Consider the following 21,664-nt stretch of genomic DNA (forward strand, 5'->3'; position numbering starts at 1 on the left):
GGTAGTTCTGAAGGCGAAGGGGGGTCAGACACAGTATTAGTATGGTGTTCGTAATAATCCTTTAAGTGACTTTATGTAGCACAATGCGCAACTGGTCTCAAACCCTAAAAAAGACCGCTGTGACAAATGTTGGATGCAATTATTTTCTTGGACCCAACTTACAGCCCCATTACTGAAATCCTCAGCATGCTATCGCCAGATTTCCAAACAGAATTGGAACCATAGACTGCACCCACATCGCCATAAAAGTACCATCAACCAACAAATTTAATGATGTAAATAGAAAAGTGTTTCATTCTGTTAACATAAAAATAATTTGTGATGCAAATTTGATGTTTAGATTCAAATTTAAGACGTTGCATGACTCATTTTGTGTTTGTGAAGTTACTCTTTTTTGCCATAATTGCAGTGAAAAAAACAAAAACAAAAACAATGACGTGATTTTTAGGCCCCGTCCACACGAAGCCAGAGCTTTTTGTATCCAATCTTTTTTTTCTCCTCGTTTCAAGAAATATATGCGTCCACACGAGAGCAATGAAAACGACTCAAAATGATGTAGTATGTATGCCAGGCCAGTGTGTGGCGCTGTAATTCTGCCACAGAAATACACTAAAACATATACGGGGCCTTAAAAGGATGCATTGTCAACATATATGGTTCATTGGAGGCGGTTCCGAATGCTAATGACCGTGAACAAGCATGGTACGCACATGTGGGATTTATCAACAATGATTGCTTAGTGATGTGCTTAAGAACTGTGTACGCATGTTTGATAAATATGGATTTTCTTGTACTTGGACACATTCAAAATTTCAGTCGTACAACAAAATATATAATCTTTTTCTATGCACTGTTGATAAATGAGGGCCCAGGAGAGAGTACAGAGTGACTAACGCTCTGTAGAGAAGTTTGTCCATTTAGGGCTACTGTGGAAACATGACAATGTTAAATGGCGATTTCACTGTAAGGGGACCCACGGTGTATATAGACAGAAATGGCCCTTCAAATGGTCATTCTTAGGATAAATAAAACATAACGGTTCATTAAGGTCTTTATACACCACTAAAAACATAATTAAGTATATTATATTGCATTTCTGTCAGCTGATCCTCAATACTACACACCGGACCTTTAAGATTTCCTTACACTGAAACTAAGAAGCCATGCCCAACACCTGAAAAACAACCCACACCATAATGGCCCCTTCACCAAACTTTACACTTGGTACAATGCAGTCAGACAAGTATAATATTCTCCTGGTAACTGCCAAACCCAGACTCAACCATAGTATTGCCAGAGAGAGAAGTGTGGTTCGTCCCTCCAGAGAACACGTCTCCACTGCTCTAGAGTCCAGTGGCGGAGTGCTTTGCACCACTACATCCAACGCTTTGCATTGCACTTTGTGATGTAAGGTTTGGAAGCTGCTGCTTGGCCATAAAAAACAATTTCATGAAGTTATCTACGCACTGTTCTTGAGGTAATCTATAAGAAGTTAGGAAACAAGTGTGGTCATGGGTTTAGGTTACACAAAACAGATCTGAAGTTTATAACTGGATCAAGCTTAGACTGGGTAAAACCATCCTGATCTGCCGGCGATTTGATTTTGCACTCGGCAACTCAGTCTGGAAACCTGTACATTCAATTTTGCGAGAACCAATCACAGATTGGCTTATCCACCTGACGCGCTATTGGCGGGTTTAACATGATAACAGATAGAGAAATAATGGGTCGTTGCCTGTTGAGCACACCTCTTCTGATCTGATTGGTTGAAGGACTTTCCGATTGTGTACAGGGTTATTCGAATAAGGCCAGTTGATCATGCCTCTTGTGCATTGGAAAATACAGAGCAGATTCCCCAGCCTGACGTGGTCATACTCAATTCTAGTCAGAATATGAGTCTGAAACTGCTCCATTGGGCTGTGATTATGGGGCGTGTCAACCGAACCAGGAAAGACATCAATTGGATAGACCTACAACCAATCAGAGCAATGAAGCGACACATTGTCAAATGTCAACATAATTCAACTGCACTGTGTTGCCAAGTCCGCGTTTTTTCCCCCGCGGGTTGAAGCGACTATTATGTGATATATAGACCCATGAGTGCGAATTTTAGCAGGCAACCTTGCCAAAATAACACACATTTTACCCCCCAAACACCATTTTTCCCCCGGAGAACCCTCCAAGAAGCTATTGTTTAGGGCTAGTAGTTGGCGGGTTTTGTTGTAAAATCTTGGCAACCCTGTCTGCACGTGCGCTGAAATCAGGTTGGAATACACGATCTTTGCCGGTGTTGTAAAAAAATAAAATAATTTAATGATACACAGAGTACTTACCCAACATGATCATCATTTCTTAGAGAAATTGTTACGGTGAATGCATATACAAACAAGCTCTCCGTTTAGGATTCGAGTAAATATAATCCAAGCCCCTTTGATGACGTGCATGATTACGTTACTGTTGATTATCTGTCCGTCATCGTCTAAAGCCCGCCCTGATGATTTCATTGGTCCAAACAGTTTCTGTTCGGGGATAATTACTCCTCTATGGAGCAAGGCCAGACCGAACTGCCCGACCTAAAAAAATTGTGGGCGGGGCTAAGTTCGGCTGGCATCCAGGCTACAGACTCCCCAGACCAATGTTCAATTTTAAATTGAGCTTGGTCTGGTGATAGCCAGACAAGATCAAGCTAGTCATGAACATAATGCTCATCACAGCCATTGCTCAAAGATGTTGACGGCAATTCTGGGAACCACAGTAATATGATCACAGAACTATATAAAAATAAATAAAATAAATAAATAGACACTGTGAAGAAAGAACAGACTTTATTTCTATTTGCCAATTCAGACAGATCTTAACATTTAAGTTAAAAAGCCATTACATCAGAAGTTACCTTGGAAGTTCCAGCAACTAAATTTGTAACAGAACATGTCCTATACACAAGCAATTCTCCACAATTCTGACCATTTGCTTATGAGAAAAGACATTCATAAATTAAAAACAGTTACATTTTTTATGTACAAAGAACACGTTTGAAATGACATAGTTAAACGGCATTCTATTAGCATTTCCAACACATCTGATACGCCTCATTGCACATTCCCTTAGAAAAGTAGTTTAGTTTGAGGCTGTGGTGCAGCATCATTAAAACATTGTAAGATATAAAGGATGCAGCTTTTAACAGACAGCACAACTAGCATGTGAGTAAGCAGTTACTGTACGTTTTCGCCAGTCTGAGGAAACTTGTGAAAAACGTAAAGACCATTTAATACTGAATACGTCATATACAGTAGCTTACGCAACCCTGTGTCAGAGCCAGGCGCTGAGGATGGGGATATCCGGGAAGGATTCACTTCCTTCTATCGGGACAGAGCAATGGAGCTGTCAAAACTGAGGATTTAAAGTGCATTAAAACAAAATGTAATATTGGCAAACACATCCTGAGCTTCATTTTGAAATATTATATTGTGTAATGATAGTTTGTCACATTTCAGTAGCACTGAATAAACATTCCAAGATTTTACTATCAACATGAAAAAGTAGTCACCTATGACATCACATCCTGTTGCTACTTCAGATGAATTATTGAAATGCCTAAATTATAACTTCCAAAGTAAAGGTGCTGAAACCGAAGATTAGGCTTTCAAAATCATCATGTTTCAATTACCGGTATTCATCACAACAACAAGAAATCAACAACAACAAAAAATCAGTGCCACCATGCTTGATTTTATCAAATTTTTTAGTGTGAATTTGTCATGATATAGTGGAGTTGCGTGGCAAAGAAAGCTTCTTTGAACATGCAGATACTAAGTTCAAGCCTTATTTTTGCTAGGCAGACATCAGTAAAGAGCTCTAACAAAGATTTTGAATGGGAGTTTGAATGTGTCCTGCTGGATGTATTATGTATTTACCTCTGAACTACTGAGAAAGGCTTACATCACTGCCCTCAATCCCACTGACAACAGAAACAAGCACATCACCAGCAGTCCAGCACACATGAATGAAGTTTCTTCATGAATGTAAAATATGCTTTATGTGTGACTGATAATAGATTTATTCACCTAATAAATAAGACCCTTTCCTACACTAGGAGAACTCTTGTCAGTCACAGATCCACAGAAATGCTCACAAAGTGCTTTTAAGACCAGTGTAAGAGCAGTGCGTGACTGCCATCCACACGATGATCTTCATCACCTACAGTAGAGCAAAGAAACAAACAAAACCTATCAATAACAAGTGAATGTTTCATTCCTGTATTAAATATATATATGGGGGGGGGGGGGGGTCTTCAACCACGGTAGTTGTTCTGTCCCCTAGGTAGATGGTAGTTGTTCTGTCCCCTAGGATGATTTATATGTAAAATATAACTAATGTTACTTTTTTCTTGTGAAATCCTCTAGGGGACAGATAAGCTCCCGTGATATATACATAAATACATATATACATAAATGTAGTGTTATATGATAGATTAGAATAGATCTAAACATACTGTATAGTGTATGTTAATCATAACCCTCATTTTTAAACATTTTTAAAAGGTTAGATTAAACTATTTGGGAATTTCTTATTAGATTTAAGTTAAAAAAAAAAATTCATAATTTAAAAATGATGTTATTATTTCATGAGCCTCATGTTGTTACAAACCTTGTAAGACCAAGTAAGACCTTTGTTCATCTTCTAACACAAATTAAGATATTTTTGATGAAATGTAAGAGCTCTCAGGCCCCTCCATAGAAAACTTTTTAATTAACACTTTCAAATTATCCATGTGATTTTATTTTTGATGTTTTGCTATTTTTTAGTTAACACAATAAGTTTATTAGTAGCTTATTATTAACAAACCCAGAGCTTATTTCACATTTGTTGGATATCACTATTTGCATGTTGTTACAATCACACAAAATTAAAAAAAAATGTTTATATATTATACCAAAATCTAAAAGTACCAAAACCTTGATCAGATCAAGTGATACATATTTTCATTAAAAAAAAATTTTTTTTGATGAGCTTTAAGTAGTAAACATACCCCTTATTGAAGAAGCACATGAAGAGTGATGTGTGTAGATGTGATTAATCAGCCTGTCTGAATCATACCAGTCTGAACCATATGCTGACAAAACACCTCTGGTATTGATGATGCTAGAGCTTTCCTCCATTTCTCAGACAAGGTGGTGTATAAATGGTTCATACATGTACCGCAGAAGGGTAGGTGTAGCTCAATGCTTTAAAGGGTTAGCTCACCCAATAATTAATGAATTGAATTACATGAATTACTCACACACGTCATTCCAAACCCCTAAGACCTTCGTTCTTTGGAACACAAAGGTATGTTTGATGAAATCAGAGAGTTTTCTCACCCTTATAGACAGCAACTCCATTACTACTTTCAAGGCCCAGAAAGTTAGTAAAACATTGTTAAAATAGTCCATGTGACTCCAGTGGTTCAACCTTAATGTTATAAAGCAAAAATAAAGACTTTATTCAACAAATTCTTCTCTTCTGTGCCAGTCTCTGATGCTGTAAATGTGAGCACCGCAACACGAGCCGGCGTTCTGACATAGAACCCGGAACTAAACTGCTTCTGAAACTGACACGGAGGGGAATAAATTGTTGAGCAAATATCACTATTTTAGTGTTTTGTTACAAAAGTATTCTCGGTGCTTCAAAATATTAAGGTTGAACCACTGAAGTTATACGGAATATTTTATTGAAAGTTTGGAAAGACAAGGGTGAGGAAATTATGGAATTTAAATTTTTGGGTGAACTAATCCTTTAACTACAAATTCTATAACATTTAAAAACAAAAACCTGTCTAAATACCTGTCTTTTTTACTCTTGAAAGCTAAACAAAACATTTTCATGAAAATATGTATTTTAAAAAGTATGTTTGTGCTTTTTTTTAATCAATAACACATGATTTAGCATTTTTTTATATAATGCAAATACATTAATTCACTTTGCTTACAATTTTTTGTGGAAACCTTTTTTCCAGGATTTTTGGAACAATCAAAAGTTTGAAAGAACAGTAATTATTTGAAATAGAAATAATTTCTAACAATATAAATGCCTTTTTTAATTTATTTTATTAAATGTAATGCTTCCTTGCTAAATTCTTTAGAAAAGAAAATTGCATTGCCCCAAACATACATACAAGTGTGGCTTAGTGTTCAAATAATATTTGGTCACTCTGTGTGTGTGCTTTACCATTTCAGAGGGCTCTGGTCTCAGCCTCTATCTTCCTCTCACCATGCGTGTCAGTGTCTGGAGGGCTGATGGTTTGCCGCACTGCAATCTCTGGCCCACCGCCATAAATACTTAACAAGTACTGCCACGTTTCTTCAGATATCTGCCCGTAGTCTGCTCCTGCAATATGAACTACATATGATAATGAACTACATACAAAACACACACACATGTTTGTTTTTGTGACATATAGGGACATTCCATAGGTGTAATGGTTTTTATACTATACAAACCGTATATATTCTATCCCCTTACACTGCACCTACCCTTTAAACCTAAAGTTCTAAAAAATAAAACTCATCCTGTATGATTTATAAGCCAATGTCCTCATATTACACCCTCTTCTTGTAATACCTATATCATACCTATGTCATTATACACATGCCCACACACACACAAAACACGAGACATACAAAGTTTTGACACAAGATGAGTCACAGACTTGTCAATTTGTATACAGGAAATACCCTGTTTAAGCTGGATGTGTCCGCCTTTCATTACTGCAATCTTGCTGTTGTCAATGGGGCCGGGGGGCTCTAAACCAGGAGAGAGAGAGAGAGAGAGAGAGAGAGAGAGAGAGAGAGAGAGAGAGAGAGAGAGAGAGAGAGAGAGAGAGAGAGAGAGAGAGAGAGAGAGAGAGAGAGAGAGAGAGAGAGAGAGAGAGAGAGAGAGAGAGAGAGAGAGAGAGAGAGAGAGAGAGAGAGAGAGAGAGAGAGAGAGAGAGAGAGAGAGAGAGAGAGAGAGAGAGAGAGAGAGAGAGAAAGAGATGGAGGCAGGAAAAATGATGACCTTTAGTTTACAGTACATAAGCAAACGTTCTCTTGAAAATACTGAGGGTGGTCTTGGCAGAGCTGACAAGATCTCCTGAGTCAATATTACCATGTTGGGCCGGACACTCCAACAAACAGAAGAATGTTTTGAATTAGTTTCAGAGCCATAGTGTTCATACTTTTTAGGGAGTACTATAGCATCAGAAATTTTACAGAAAGCCTTATAAAAGGATAATTTCCCCCTAAATGAATATTCTGTCATCGTTTACTCACTCTCATGTCATTCAACTTGTATGCATTTCTTTCTTCTGTGGAACACAAGAAAAAGATGAAGAAGATATTTTGAAAAATGTCTCAGTGGTTTTTGTTCATATAATGAAAACAACTTCTTTTGTGTAAAGAAAAAAAAGAAAGAAAGTCATACAGGTTTTTAACAACATGAGGACAAATTTAGGTAAACTATCCCTTTAAAGTCAGCATTAACTGGAAAATGCATTGACTTTTCTTCCCAACTGTGACATATTTTTTTCTGGGGGGAAAATAGTGTGGGACTTCATTTTGTCCATTGGGAATTGATTGGACTGTTGCCATTTGCTAATTGCTGCAATTGTTTCATGCGAGTGACAAATGGAAGGAGGGGAGGCATTGAAACTCGTCAGGCCATTGGACAACCTTATTGCCAAGACCTTGTGCTGGTTTACACATCAACAGAGAAGTCATTGTAAAGGGAAGGGTGTTAATGTTTTTGATGTTAAAGATTATGAGGACATATAATTTAAACAATATATATATATATATATATATATATATATATATATATATATATATATATATATATATATATATATATATATATATATATACACATATATTTTTTTAAATAAATAAAGCATAAGCAGTATCACATGTTTTTGAGTTTGTATGCAAGTGTACCGTTGTCTTTGCCCTTGACAAAGTTCTCCCATTCTCTGAACCACTGCATGCTGATACACAGGATGACCGTAGGTGCTTCTTCAGCCTGAAACTCTTTATTTAACTATAGACAGAGAGGCGAAAAGAAACAGAGAGGGATATGATACCACTATCAACTTCAAACTCCCTATAAACAGTCTGAGCATTCCAGTACTCTTTAGTATAACAGTTATAGCTGCATTTCATTTTGATGTGCCCCTTGAGAAACATCACATGACATCCACTTTTTTTGTCTGTTTTAAAGCAAGTATGCACTAGATAAGATAAGATTCCAGTGCAGATCACATACTTGATCTGTTCAGTATGCAGTCTGTTAGTCATCATTTCTCTGGCATTACGAGCAGCAAACGCTTCCAAGAACATTATGCTCCTTCCAAAAGGAGTTTCCACACTATGTTACCTAAAAACCTGCGTATCTGAGTGAATAACCTAGAATAACATTTCTTTTACTTTTAAGTGGGCTACAAAAGACCCATTATGAATGGCACTTCTTTTCTTAAACATGAGAACTCTGATCTGTGTTTGTGAAGTTATTTGTTCACCTTGATGAAGGTGTCTATCTCCAGCTTTCGTCGTTTGGCTAAGGTCTCAATCTCTACTTGGCAGATGGCACACACATATAAGTGATTCACGGCTGGGCCTCCCCCAAACCTGTAAAAGACATGAAGGAATGTTCAAAAGTACGGCCAGTGAAAAGAGCAAACACATAACTTAACAATGTTTACATTGCACTGCATCATATGTCTCAAACCGACAGAACTCCATACACATCTTGTGAGTTCCGGATTGGACTGAAGTTTTGTTGACTTCACCAGATCAAAAGGCAAAAAATAAGCCCAGAGGTGATACATGTCTTGAGGACTTCCTAAAGGTTAAAAATGTGCATTGCGATACAACTCACCTGTTGTAGAGATACTCCCACACATTCTGAGGAAGGATCACGACCAGATCATCCACATAATGGTATTTAGTAGGGGGGATTCCTGAATAAAATCATACATAGCAAGTGAAAAAGATTCAAAAATATCCACCAATATGTAAACCATTGGGGGCATATAATGGGTTGAAAATGTGCAGTTAAATAAAAAAACATACAAAAAATAAAAGTGATTAATATAATAGGATTATTTTACTGCTCACTGTATAAATTTTTGTTATATAGTTTCTACATTTAAACATTGTCTCAAAAACATTTACAAGCTATATTTGGTGCCTTAATACAATTAATAGTTCACATATGAGTCATCACACAGAGCTCTAGAGGAGGGGGAAACAAACTTCAGGTATCCTAAATAAATTCGGTGGTAATTTTTCCACTGAGAAAAAAGTTGTAAGAAAATACGTGAGCTGTGGCAGTCACATAATGGGCTCAATTCTTTACATGCAGACAGATAAGAAATACAGCATTTTAAAACTGTGTTGAGCACACACAAAAAAGAAGAAAAAAAGTGAGGGTCTGACAGGGGTGTGTGATTATGTATTGTCTACGGTAATCTCGTAATTGCTGTTTTAAAGATAGGTAAGCTGACAATGAGTATGTCACTAACTTTGCAAAAACCAAATAAAATTGAGCCTTGAGGGTACACACTTTAACTGTGTAATGTATTGTAGCCTATTAGAATGCAGTTAAAAGGGTAACGAAAAAAGTCCAAACAAAGCCTGGGCAGAACTGTTGCTCGTCTCTTAGCACAATGCAGTAGTGTTTCGCTATCGCACAAATTTGCAGTTTTTAATTATTCATTTATCCTTTAATTTTTCCATGCCACTGCATTAGCCTATGCTGTGATTTTTATCATTATCATCACCCTCTATGGCTATATTGCGAGAGATGGTGTATCCAGCTGTCACCAAGATCCAGACCTTGGCAAATATTTATTTTTTAAATATTTATTTGAAGCTATATAAATCTGCTATAGAAAACGTCTGCATGTAGCTATAATTCAGTTTAGACAGGTGGCTACATTGGTAAATGTCTGCTGTGAGTACGAGTTTACATTAATAAAAAAGCTTTGTAAAAACGGTATTTGCAGTTTCTTTATCACGTTTGCCTTTTCATTTTAAGATCGTAGTGAAAAGGAGATGTCAAATCACCAATTGCATTTTATTTTTCAAATTGACAGGGATGATGCATTGTCACTGTGAAAATAATATTATTACATTTAATTTTAATTGTAAATGTTGTCACATATTTTACATGTAGTTTTCTACAATAAAATGGTCATTCTGGTTTTCATTTTTATAATTTAATTGATTTATTTAAAATTGGCAGAAAATGCTTTTTTTTTTGTTTAAAAGCAGAGGGTCTATTCTTTCTTAATTTAATTTAATATACAAGACATGTTTAGATTGTGGGGGTCATGCATTTTTTTGTGAAAATGTTCCTCTCAATTCCGATTTCGTTTTAACTCATACAGTGGCCGATTTAGTCCAAGATTAACATGGCTTCCAGTTCGATCTCGTCCATGAGTGTTCCTTCAAGGTTACTTTAGAAAACTATTATAATTTGCAGTTATTTAATTTGTCAGTTAACATGTAGGTTGTGACATCTATGTAAAATGAATAATAGTTTTACGTTTTTGTTATTTTTTTACCATTTCATTGCTAACATTAGCTTGCATTCGTCTGGGAACCTAATAGCTGATCTTAGTAAAGTAACTTTTTATCAGTGCTTTCATTATTCTGTATATTGTACGACATCACTAGTGTAAGGCAAAGTTTACATTGTAGGAACAGACTTTCAAAAAGGTTTTACAGGCTTTCATATAGCAGTCTCAAGCAATCCCCCTCTTCACATTCAACACGGTGCCATCGAGTGTTAAAACGCAAAAGGCGAAGCTTGAATTAACGGTTATGTCCCTCTTTGGCTAATGCACTTTCAAGATGGAGGGGCAACATGGCGACCGGTATTCGAACCCCTCACCTGTATGTATTTTCAATGGCATAATATAAATTTACGAGAATACTTTATTACTTGAAAGAAGTAAATATACATTAATGCACACATGTTTTTTGAAAGAAATAAGTGTTTTTAGCTAAGAATAAACTAAAAAAGTTACACAGTGTAGCTTTAAACAATTTCATACTCATAAGAATGTTATTTTTAAAACATTACCCTCAAAATTATTCATGCAATTATATATGCTGTGTAATTTTTTTTTTTTTTTAAATAGTCTATGTAAATACTTCTAAATGCTACATCAGGTGCAGTTTCTGTCATCTCTCTAGTGCAAAAATGTATTTTGTTTATATTGGATTTATATTTGATTGGTAATAGCTTCTTAGCAGTTATTGATTAAAAAGTATGAATTTGAAAAAAGATTACATATATTTAATAATGTGCATTGTGCAAATATTGAGATACATTTTTTTGTCAATATTTCACACCCCTAGGGTCTAGTAATTTAAATAATCCATTATGTGGCGGTTTACAAACTGTAGCCAGTAAATCCATATACTCATCCACTAAAGTCAATTTGTACTTGCATTCAGCTCTTCATACTTACACAGTAATCACAGTACAGAGAAAAAAACTTGTGGTTGTCATTAGAGCAGCAAACTTTATGACAAAATAAGGCTCAGACGTGCCTGGCACATCCAAAACTCTTCTGAACCTATTGTCTGACAAAACCTTGATGTAGCTAAATTATTATTACTGGATTAATTAATTCCACTTGAATAGGTCCAGTCTGGATAGGTTTTAGATATGCATGACAGTATTTGTGTGAAATTGTACCTCCATGCTGACAGAGGAAAGTGTGGTTGGCGATGGGTCCAGGCTCAGTGAATGTGTTGAACTTGTTAAGCCATTCTCTGGAAATGTAGAACTGAAGCAGACTGGGCTCCTTTAAGTTAGCCAGAGCGACAACCTTCTGTCTTTCTCTCACAGACTCGTCACTGCACTTCCTAAAAGAAAATGAACACCATGAAATTATAACCATTTAAAAGTGCACTCAGCACTGTATGTCCTAATAAAATTAGATTTTATACTGACATCTACCGGAAGATTGAGTTACAACATTTTGATTAAAAATTATGATGTCAAAAAATGGAATGAAATGGAAAATCAATATGGTTTTAAAAAAGGGTGAATTTTCATTTCAAGCCAAATGTAATAAGGAAAAACATTACTGTGTGCGCTTTAAACAAACATTACAAGATCAATAAAATAGCAACAAAAAGTACCTGTAGAAAAGGACATACGCTTCAGCATTCTGCACTACTGTCTCGTGCACTTCTGTTACATACTGATCGTCAAACTCGTACCACTGTCCATTGATCACATTCTGACAATACGCTATGTAGTGACCACCTGTTTAACAGACAAAATAAATAATTTCACTCCAAAAAAAAAGAGACAAAATAAAATAAAAAAATCCCCATCTGGGAAAAGTGCCAATGATAAACAAATGCCAGGCCACATATCAAAATCTCAAAGCTATATTTCACAATATTACACAGGTAACTTACTCCCAGCAGTGCCGTGATGACAGATGACAGACAGCAGGTCGTAGGTAGTAATCTGAGATGAGCTCTCCTTAGCCAAGAAGGGCTTGAGATCCAAACCCTCCAATGGAAATGACACATGGCTATTTATCTTAAACGAGTACATGACTTCATGCCTGAAACGCTTCAGGTGAACGCACAATATCTGCAAAAGGAAATCACATATAAACTAGGAAATTGGTTTTCCTAATCACAAAAAAATAGTTGTATTGGAAAGAGCAGATCAAAATGGAGGGGGGTACTTACTTCTGGTAGACGCAGAACTTTACAATATTTCACACCATTTCTCAATCTGGGGAACAGGTTGATTAGTAAATGAGCATGTTTCACAATCTAAACATGTAAACCTAATAGCTACAGTAACCGTATGGTTTTGTCTGTAAAACCATAAAAACGATTTAGATTAGACTGTGAAATAGTTACACAGCATGACACCCACTACAAGTTGATCACATGCATGTTAGTCTTTTCTCTTTTTGTATAAGGAATCTTACTTTTTACATCGTTCACAGCTATACATGTTGTCTCCTGTTTGGAGGTAAGAAAATAAACATCAACCAAGGATTGCCAAGCAGTACAACAGTGTGGAAAAGTTATTCTGTCACATTCATAATTGCAAATTCAAACATAGTATGCTTACCTTTCAGCTCATCAGCAGCGAAGAAGGCTGCAAGGCAGTCCTCCAGCATTACCATTGGACCCCAAAACCAACTGGGAATACAAGACACTACAAACCTGCATAAACACACACATTAGAGAGGCGTGGATCAGCTCTACTGCCACCCAAATCTGCTGTTAAAAATAAATAATCTTTTTATTTTTTCTGCTTTAGAAATACGCACCTGACCCGCACCTGACCATCATATTACAATTCTTTAAATTCTTAGTGTGAAGCGTGATAATATGGTATCATACTACACTGGAGTAGTCTGCTTTTAAAAGAAAATGTATTAAAATAAAAGTTCTTTGGCGAAATTACATTTCCTTAATTGCCTAAATACAGGCTTCCTCCCAAGTAAAAGCTAGATAGGCTTCATTAGTTTTTTTTGTCACATATACACATATAGCACTTCACAGCCATTACATATGTTTTTTTATGTCTTTCCTTTGTTTTTAATTCTTTAACTTCATTACTACTTAAAGGAACACTCCATCTATTTTTTTTAGAAATAGGGCTTATTCAGCTTCTTTCCTAAATTTAGATATGTGGGCAAATGCATTGTTTTAGTTTGACAAGGTCGCCCCTAGCTTAGCTTAGCATAATGAATGCAATCCTATGTTGCCAGCTAGCATGTCCCGAGTAAAAGTGATCCAAAAAAACAAAAACAAAAAACACCCACCAAATTACTTCTTGTGGCCTGCGTATTCACAACGAGTTGACTTGGGACTATACCATGGGGAAGAACAGGCGAAGCACTGCTATTTTAGGCGCAGAGATATCATGCAACACGTTGCGATCGCTCAACAGCCGGAGGACGTGAGGATGAGAGCCGTAATATTTCTGCACCTAAACTAGCAGTTCTTCGCCTGTTCTTCCCCATAAAAAAGTCTCAAGTCAATATCTGCCTAGGAAATCGCCTAGTCTTAATCTGCATCACTATTTGTACTCGTTGTGAATATGCAGGCAACAAGAAGTACTTAGGTGGGTGTTTTTTTTTTTTTTTAATCACTTTTAGTCGGGACATGCTAGCTGGCAACATAGGATTCCATTCATTATGCTAAGCTAAGCTAGTGGCGACCCTGCCAAACCAAAACAATGCATGCACTGAGACAAAAATGCATTTGCCAACATATCTAAATGTAGGAAAGAAGATGAATAAGCCCTACTTCTAAAAACGGTGGAGTTTTGCTATTATGATTTATGTAAATTATCTAATCCACCTGTGACCCACCTGCAATTATTTTATTCAGTGGCGTAGCACCAAATTTTGGGCCCTGGGTACAAACCATCTTGCTGGGCCCCCGTACCATGTATGTGTATGTATAGAAAACGGACTTCCCTGCCTCGGGCCCTGGTTACTCAGTACCCTTTATCCCCCCAGTCCCACGCCCCTGATTTTATTACTTGGCCCACTAACCCACAGATCTGCAGTGTCTGCGGTTATAAGATATAGTTTTTGCAATCACTAACACATGTACATTTACAATCCGGAATATCAATCCCAGTTCAGTGATTCACAGTTAAATTTCCACTAAATAGACCTGTAACATTATTAGTAACTGTCCTTGTTAAAATGCAAAACAATAGTAACAATTCAATTAACTTTATGATACAGTTTCCTCCAGCGTTACCAATTCAGATACTGATGCCACCATCTGTAGAACTTAGTTGCACGTGTGCTCCCAAATATTAGTATGGAGCCCTGCATTACAATATCTGTGTGTGTTCAGTGCCATTACATTGTTTTACATTCAGCTTTTGGTGAACACACAACCATTTAAAAGTTTGGGGTCAGTATGATTGCTTTTTGTTTTTCTAAACAAATGAATACTTTAGTTTTATCAAGCAAGGATTTATTACATTTATGCACAAAAATGTAACAATGTGGAAGTCTTTACTATTTCAAATAAATGCTGTACTTTTAAACTTTTATACTATATTAATCAAAGAAATATTTAAAAAAAAGTTTTAAGATTTTAAGTTTTCAACAAAAATACTGAGCAGCACAACTGTGTTAAATATCAATAATAATAATAATAATAATATCAATAATAATAATAATAATGCCTTGATCACCAAATCAGCATATTAAAACAATCTCTGAAGGATCATGTGACACTGAAGACTGGAGTAACAGCAGCAAAAAATGCAACTGTCATCACAGGAATAAATTAAAATTAAAAATCTATGGGGGAAAACTTATTTTAAATTATAATAATATGTCACACACACACACACACACACACACACACACACACACACACAGTTAATATTTGATTAAATAAATGCAGTTTACAATCTCCAAACTTTTGAAATGCAATTAATTTTTCTCTGTTATTTCTCAGCCACACCACACTCTCACTATACCTTCGTATAGACTCCATGATGTAGGAGATCCAGCCCTGTGCTGCATAGCCATCCGTGCAGACACCAGCTTTAACGGGAGCGCTCTGGTGGATGGAGGAATGGAGTTTGGCCAAATCTTCTTTACCAGGAATAGGCAAAGACAGATCCTGAAAGGTCTCTACGGTTGTCGAAACCTACAAAGGCAAATATTTTCTTTACAACATTGATATTTCTGCATTGTACTATTGAAATATATCCTTCAACAGTTACATAACATATATGATATGAACACAGTCTCTTTTGTGAATTGTAGAATTCTTCTAGGAGTGACCTGAAGTCAGAGGTGGGTAGAGTAGCCAAAATCTTTACTCAAGTAAAAGTACAAGTACTTACGGAAATATTTACTCAAGTAAAAGTAAAAGTAACAATCGTAATAGTTACTTGAGTAAGAGTAAAAAAGTATTAGATGAAAAAACTACTCAAATACTTAGTTACTAGTTACTTTCGATCTGATTGATAAGATCCAAAAACCCTGAATTTCAGACTACTTAGAGAGCTTTCACACACCTCCAAATATATATATATATATATGTGTGTGTGTGTGTGTGTGTGTGTGTGTGTGTGTGCGTGTGTGTGTGTGTGTGTGTGTGTGTGTGTGTGTGTGTGTGTGTGTGTGTGTTTAATGGTTAAACAGTGTAAATTAATGGTGTGCTGGGCTAACCACAGCTCTTTTTAAAACATACTTTGTTCTTATTTTTTTTATAAGTATATGCATTCTTAAAAATACAGTCCCATTTTTAAACGTATGTATACACTGCAGACTGTTGTCTGTCCGGATATGTGTATAAATGCAAGATGTCACATTAGGCTATTCAATTTGTATCGTTTTTAGCCTGATCTCATCAGTACCTGTGGCAACGTTTTTGCAAACCACAAAATATGTACCAATACGTACATATTGCAACAGTTTCAAAGTGAAATGTCCACTGGGTGGCGCTAAAAGCTTATTTTTTTCCAGAACAGATTTGCGTGAATCTGACATGTTTTGTTACGTTGTGTTTTTAACGTACATCCACACTAAACCTACCCGAAAGTGTTAACAAAAGCAAATGTGACAAAAATAAAATTGTGTCCATGTATTTTTAGCTTGTGTTTAAAACTCGTCTTTGAGCTCTTTTATCATGACTCGTTCTTCACGGGGTTCGCTCTCAAGCTTTTCGCATTGCAAATACAAATCTGTATCAGCTGAGCTATATCGAGCAAATCTGGTGAATCAGAAAAGCAGAAAATGGAGCTGTGACGCAAAATTCAAAATGTTTTAGTTTACAAACCATAGACTAACAAAAAATGCAGTTTTTCTGCCTATAGTGTTCATTTCTGTTGGAATTCCTGCAGTGTGTATTGGTACGTATTTTGTGGTTTGCAAAAACATTGTCACAGGTACATTTTGCCAATGAGGTTGCTCGTTTTATGAGAAAAAAAAGATATGTAAATGTGCAGATGTGAACGTTTGTTTGTGGACGTGTGTTCGGAGGATTCAAACGATTTGTCAATGCTTGCACAAGAGCGCATATGAGGAAAACACTCGGACAGTGTGTGAAATAGTATTACAATAAAGGAAAAGTGCCCATAGTTACCAAATTACCATTAACAGTGTACAAATATAGGCATCATTGTTACACTTACCACTGCTCTCTCAGGTTGGAGCTGGAATTATTGTATGCTGAGATGTCAGTTCATACTGGTGCACACAGCATGCATTAAATTATGAAACTGTTCTTTTTGACATCTTGGACTGAAAACAGGCTGAACATGAGGCCACGTACGGATGATCTGCCGTAGCTCACACACATCTCCCTCTGCTTCGGCCATCATCTTCTGACTAAACGCGCGCTAATTTTATGCGGGTGATGCGTATCCACCTCTCGCGAAGCAGCCTCTCCAACGTTTCGCGAGACTTGCGAACAAGTCATAACTTATTTTAAAATATATAATTAATTATCACCATTGACAGTAGCGGAGGAACGCCACCGAATGTAACTAAGTAAAAGTACAGTTTTTTCACAAGAAATGTACTTGAGTAAAAGTAAAAGTACCCATTTTTAAATATACTCTAAAAGTACAAGTTACCCAAAAAATGTACTCAAGTAAATGTAACGAAGTAAATGTAATTCGTTACTACCCACCTCTGCCTGAAGTGAAGCATCTCAGAAACCACATGGTGCATCACTGATTTGAGTGATGTCCTTGCAGTTTCAGCTACACTGTACTGTAGTGGTGAATTTTTAAGTGTAATAAATGTAATTTGATGCTTGGTGCCCTCTAGAGACTGAAAAACTCCTTGCATCATTGCTTACCCTGTCACAAGTTAAACACTGAACCAAACTCAGAATGGATCCGTCAAAAATATCTGAAATAACACTGCGGAAACGGGACTGCTTCTTCTTCTTGGTGCTCAGGTGCATCTGAGCTATAAGACAAACAAGCATAAAGATTATTCAGTGTTAAGAAAAACCCAACTTTTTCTTCTCTATGCTATATTTTTCTATATGCGAGAAGCAAACCTTTCTTAAAAGTATAAGTGGGTCCAGTTCTGAGGGGGCTGGATCTTGGTGGGCTGCTGGACAGTCTGGAGTGAAGCTCCTGCAAACTGTGAGCGGGACTACAAGGATGAGAGGACGGACAGTGCATGGAAGCTTCATTATCAGGTTCTGCAAGAAAAAGAGATCAGGAAGTGAGAAGACCTATTTTTTTCAAATCTGAAAACATTATAAACACAGTAACCATACTCTACTAGGGCTGCACGATTATGACACAAATCATAACTGTCGATTATTCCCTTGAAAATGTAATTGTGATTATCACATTGTACATTGATTGATGAGGTTTTGAATGGATTTATACCATTGTTTGAAGAGACTGTATGCCATATTTGTTAAATCAAAATAAACGAGCTGAAAACACTCTTAAAAACCTTTATTGCTTTTCTACAGCATTAAGCCTCAAATCTCAAATATACAATGGCTTGGCTTCTTTAAATAATTATAAATAAAAAAATATGCATGGTATTATAATGTTATAGAAAAACTAAAAACAATGGGGGAAAACCCTTAAAGGTCCCATTCTTTGCGTGTTTTCGAAGCTTTGATTATGTTTACAGTGTGCAATATAACTTGAGTTCATGTTTCGCATCCTAAAAACGGTCTGATGATTTCCTTGTTCTATGAAGCCCCTCCTTCAGAAACACGTAACGAGTTCTGATTGGGCCAGCGCTTTCCGTGTTGTGATTGGATAGCAGCTTAGCGCACTTTGCCCGGAAAGGTCCCGCCTCTTACCATAACAGGGAGAGCAGCAAGACCATGCCCCCTTTTTTGTGTGTTCTTGTGGGCGGAGGGTTAGTCAACAAACGGTTCTAGTCATAGATATCCATAATAAAGGCTAGATGTCTCGTGCGCGCTATTGGCCAATGGAGGTCGCCGTCCGCAACTTGCGGCCATCTTGTCACAGGCAGCTCGCTCACTCGTAACAGTGTGTTTTAATGGTGCATGTACTTTTAAATAACCATAACTTGCTCAATTTTCAACCGATTTTCAAACTGTTTCGTTTGTTATAAATGTCAGAGATGTAGTTATGACACTACATACTTATGAATAATTATAACCATGGACTTTAATATGAAAGTAACATTGAACAGAACAGATGGGTGCAATGAATACACACACACACACACACACACACACACACACGGTATTTATGTTAAATCAACATATAAGCTACTAAAACTGTGTACCGAATGGCAACATGAGAAATTATATATATATTTATACACATATACAGCTCTGAATTGTTTCCCCAGAGCTAGCTCTAAAAATATATATATATATATATATATATATATATATATATATATATATATATATATATATATATATATATATATATATATATATATATATATATTATATATATATAATATATATATATATATGCTTTTTTAATAAGAATATCACTATTATAATAAAATAATTTGTATTTTTTTTTTTAAATTAAACAAACAAAAAAACATGCAAACTAAGTTTATTTTAACTAGACAAAAGATTGGTTGTCATAAAATCGTTATTGGTGTCAATAAAACCTATATAATTGAACAGCTCGATTGTGGTCTCAGCCTTGATAACGTGCATGTAAGTTAGCCGTAATACACAAGCTGCACGATTAAGTCGTTTATCGAAATGAAAAGCTGCAATTTCAACGTGTTAAAGCATCCAGATTTGTAGCCATGTTAATAACGTTTGTAAGAAACCAAACCATTTGTAAATCCGTCAAGATTTCAGCGAGATAAGAGTATTTATGTTCGTACAGACCACTCATCTTACATCAGGTTCCACAGAGCCCAACAGAAAGCCTGCCTGTGACAAGATGGCCGCCGGTGATGCCGATGGCATCTCGCTTGGCATTGAACTTTGAGCTTTATAATTTTACATGTATTATTTATGTTCTAACAGCAACATTACAAACTAACTTAAGTTTGAAAGATGGAATCGCGAAGAACGGGACCTTTAAAGATAACCTGTAGGGGGCAAAAACGCATTAATGTACGTAGTTTTTTTTGTTTTTGTTTTTTAAATGCGCATTTGAACAATTACATAATTGTGGCATCCGTAATTGTAATCACCCTTACAAATTCAATTAATTTTGCAGCCTATACTCTCAGTCAGTAAAATTAATACTTTTATGCAACATAAATGCCTGAAATTGATCTATAGTGACAGTAAAGACTTTTGCATTATTACAATATATTTCTATTTTAAATAAATGCTGCTATTCTGAACATTCTATTCTATTCAACAAAGAATTCCCCCAAAATGATCAGGGTTTCCACAAGAATATTAACCTGCACAACTATGTCAACACAGATAATAATAAGAAATGTTGTCATGTCATGATTTGGATCGCTGAAGTCACGTGATTTCAGCAGTTTGGCGGTTTTACATGCAATCCGAACCGCTGAATCGATATGCGATCCAGTTTAGATCCCTGTTCTCCACAAGAGCTGCTCCTGTCAGTTTTGTGTTCTACGCAGAAATCAAACGTTCTGCTCTCCACCCATATATAAACTAGGGCTGTGTATTGCCTAGAATCTGGCGATACAATACGTATCACCATACAGGGGTTACGATACGATATATTGTAATATATTGCGATATTGTAAGAGAGGCAATATATTGTGATATTTCTTTTTTGTGTTTTTTTTTTTATAATTTAAAAGAATAAAGAACACAACCATATGCCTAAAACACGAGACAAAGTATTTTATTTAATTAATACAGTATAATTTATATCACTAATCACTATTTTGTGCAATCTGAGTGAAGTAAAATCTAAAGTGTAGGATTCTTTATGTGTATATGTTTTAAAGGTTCACAGTATAGCAGTGGCTATTTAACAACAGAAAGTGCAGTCCATTTCATGACTGAATGACTGTTTGTTTTATATTTAATACAATTAAGCTATTTTCTATAAAGCAGTCTATTGTATAAAGTCCTATTTGAAGTACTGAACTGCAGAGCTGGTGCATCCATATCCACATCGCTATGATCTTTCATTCTTCTGCCACCGCTGTCAGTTTTGGTGTGTGTTTATTTTGTTATTGAGAGGAAAACTTGCAGTACATTCTATCGAAACGCGTCTCAGCAGCGCGGGTGACGTCAGGATGTTAAAAGGGTACTTCAGCACTGGGAAGATGAATCTGTATTTAAACTGGGTCATTAATGTAGTAGAAATGTGAAATTATTTTTGAATTTGGTGCTTTTTAGACTGAGAAAAGACAGAAAATGTATTTTTGTCTCATGGGGATGAAAGACTACAATTCCCAGAATGCTTCGCTGCCCTGTGAGGCCATTCCAAAAGCCACCTACTGGATTACTGTGACTGAGTTCAGAAAGTACAATTAAATACTGAACGTGTGTGTTCAATATAACGATGGAGTTGCCGCGTGAGTCTCACAGCACTGACTCAGATTAGGAGTCAGATTACATTTAACGTCATAAATGAGCTGATGAGCTCTCGTGATGACAGCTGAGGTAATCGCGACCACATTCGCAGCATACATTCACAACGCGTTTTCAGTTCATGTCTTTGGAAGCTTAACTTTCATAGAAATTAA

At 36.2% G+C, this 21,664-nt stretch overlaps 1 protein-coding gene across 5 annotated transcripts in view; it reads right to left on the reverse strand.

Moving 5' to 3' along the window:
* Positions 1-2,808: 2,808 nt before the first annotated feature.
* The window catches only part of usp20 (ubiquitin specific peptidase 20), a 30,216-nt gene continuing 11,360 nt past the window's right edge, over positions 2,809-21,664 (reverse strand). The window contains exons 11-27 of one of the 5 annotated variants that reach the window (XR_010904380.1): positions 18,063-18,209; positions 17,856-17,968; positions 15,520-15,692; positions 13,132-13,226; positions 12,986-13,019; positions 12,738-12,783; positions 12,456-12,636; positions 12,171-12,297; positions 11,722-11,891; positions 8,890-8,971; positions 8,531-8,639; positions 7,950-8,052; positions 6,714-6,782; positions 6,208-6,366; positions 4,065-4,197; positions 3,915-3,958; positions 2,809-3,390 (exon numbers count right to left, since the gene is read on the reverse strand). Coding sequence is in view for 2 of the 5 variants with exons in the window: in XM_067438649.1 (XP_067294750.1) it covers positions 6,212-6,366; positions 6,714-6,782; positions 7,950-8,052; positions 8,531-8,639; positions 8,890-8,971; positions 11,722-11,891; positions 12,171-12,297; positions 12,456-12,636; positions 12,738-12,783; positions 12,986-13,019; positions 13,132-13,226; positions 15,520-15,692; positions 17,856-17,968; positions 18,063-18,209 (1,604 nt within the window). In the remaining 3 variants the exon portion in view is untranslated. Of the gene's footprint in view, positions 4,198-6,207; positions 6,367-6,713; positions 6,783-7,949; positions 8,053-8,530; positions 8,640-8,889; positions 8,972-11,721; positions 11,892-12,170; positions 12,298-12,455; positions 12,637-12,737; positions 12,784-12,985; positions 13,020-13,131; positions 13,227-15,519; positions 15,693-17,855; positions 17,969-18,062; positions 18,210-21,664 lie in introns of all 5 variants that reach the window. The other 4 variants (XR_010904378.1, XR_010904379.1, XM_067438650.1 and 1 more) reach the window with 4 other exon arrangements.

Source organism: Pseudorasbora parva, chromosome 3, assembly GCF_024679245.1.
Source record: "Pseudorasbora parva isolate DD20220531a chromosome 3, ASM2467924v1, whole genome shotgun sequence".
Lineage (NCBI taxonomy): Eukaryota > Metazoa > Chordata > Actinopteri > Cypriniformes > Gobionidae > Pseudorasbora > Pseudorasbora parva.